At 56.5% G+C, this 1,730-nt stretch overlaps 1 protein-coding gene across 1 annotated transcript; it reads left to right on the top strand.

The window, feature by feature from the left end:
• Positions 1 to 1,055: 1,055 nt before the first annotated feature.
• LOC140708759 (TBC1 domain family member 3B-like) lies at positions 1,056 to 1,730 on the top strand (the record flags this gene model as incomplete). The annotated part of the gene is made up of 2 exons (XM_073005548.1): positions 1,056 to 1,293; positions 1,480 to 1,730. Coding segments are annotated over 2 exons (489 nt in total), but the record flags the coding sequence as incomplete, so codon positions are not given.

Below are 1,730 nucleotides of genomic sequence, written 5' to 3'. Positions count from 1 at the left end.
TGTATTTTCAGTAGAGACGGTTTTGTCAAGTTGCCCAGGCTAGTTTCGAACTGTGGGACTCAAGCGATCTGCCCACCTCAGTCTCCCAAATCCCTGGGATTACAGGCAGGTGCCACTGCGCCCAGCCATTATGAATGTCAATATTGACATCATCTTGTATCCTCACGCCCACACTGGGAGAGGTCTGCTTGTCCCCATGTTCCTGATGTGGAACCACATGGAGGAGGCCCGGGCTTTGGAACCAAGCCTGCCCCGACGCACACTGATGCTCCTAAGTACCATCAGTGAGTGACACTCAGCATGAGTGACGAGTTCCCTAAATGACTAGGGCCAACCACCGAAATAGTGAGCTATGGAGACACTGAGTGGATCCAAAGTGGTTTTGCCACCGTGTGATGCCTGTCCCCAGGCTCTCTATGGCTGTGAGACTGAAACAGACACAGTAGTTAAGAGCCCACCTAGATAGTCAGTGGGAGAAAGACGTTAAGCTAGAAGTTCCCTAAGGGCAGGGGGGGATCTGCACCACCTTCTCCCCCAGTTGTGTGCACAGGGTTGAGCTCTTCTAGGGGGCTGAGGGACATCAGCAGTGACCTGAGCCCTCAGGCCCATGACCCTGGCCCATGCTTAGAACCGCATCTATAGGACCAGGGGCCAAAGTCATGCCCCCCGGGACACCCAGCACAGATGTCCTAGGCATGAATGCACCCTGTCATGTCCCTGCTGTGGAGCAGCTCTGGCTGGGAACTGACCTTGAAGGTTTGCACAGCCCAGCTGCAGAAGGCATCCTCTTGGCCAATGAGCTCATCCTCTTCCCCCATCAGGGTGATTTGAGAGGCCCCGAAGTGGGACAGCTTCAAGGTAGACGTCATCAGCAAAGCCTCAGAACCGAGGGTACTGGCTGGATCTGAGGCCAAACATGGCATATCGGCCCGAGGACACACACAGAGACTCATGTTCCATGCAAGCCGTGACCTGGCTGACCTGGTCATCACTTAGTCCCACCTTGGCCTATGCCTGTATGCAGCACAGATCACAGCTGAGCCCATCTGCCCATTTGGTCAGCTTCCGCGCCATGGGCACCTCGTTCTTGCACACCCTGTCCTGGTGGGGCTGTCCGGGAAGACACCTACCCTGTGGGCACTCAGGGTGTGCCCAGTTCAGCCTTGGCTCAGGGAAGACCTCAGGGTTCCTGGAGATTCCTACAGTGGAACTCAATGCCCCGGCTTCCGACAGACCTGGATGTGGGGGACCCTTGGTTCCCCCATTATGATTTTGAACATAGCTGCCGGGTTTGTGTCCCTTCTGAATGTGTCTTGGACAGTGCCAGGACCATGGGACAGGCCTAGCCTGGGAAGCCCATGGGGACCCTGACATCCGGCCCTGCCTAGGCCCATCAAGGCTGAGGGAGGTAGGGAGATATCCCACTGCAACAGGGCATCCCGTCTGTGGACAAGAGACTTGCACCCAATTTCTGGGAAGGCACCATTTCCCAAGAAAAGCAGCTGGCCACCTGCTGGCAGGCTGACAACCCTGCGGAGAGGGTGAGATTGGTTTTCACTGCACTGAGCCACAATGTGGACATGGACTTCCAGCCCTGCAGTGTGCCCAGCACTGATTCCAACCAGGACACCCCCTTCGCAGCTAGGGACGAGCAGCAGTGCGCTCCCACCACAGGGCCTTGCCTCTGCTGCCTCTACTTGGAAAGTTCTCAGTTCCCTCCAGGCTTCTAG

The sequence above is a fragment of the Chlorocebus sabaeus genome, chromosome 16 (assembly GCF_047675955.1).
Source record: "Chlorocebus sabaeus isolate Y175 chromosome 16, mChlSab1.0.hap1, whole genome shotgun sequence".
NCBI classification, from domain to species: domain Eukaryota; kingdom Metazoa; phylum Chordata; class Mammalia; order Primates; family Cercopithecidae; genus Chlorocebus; species Chlorocebus sabaeus.
This window is presented reverse-complemented; position numbering and strand designations above follow the sequence as displayed.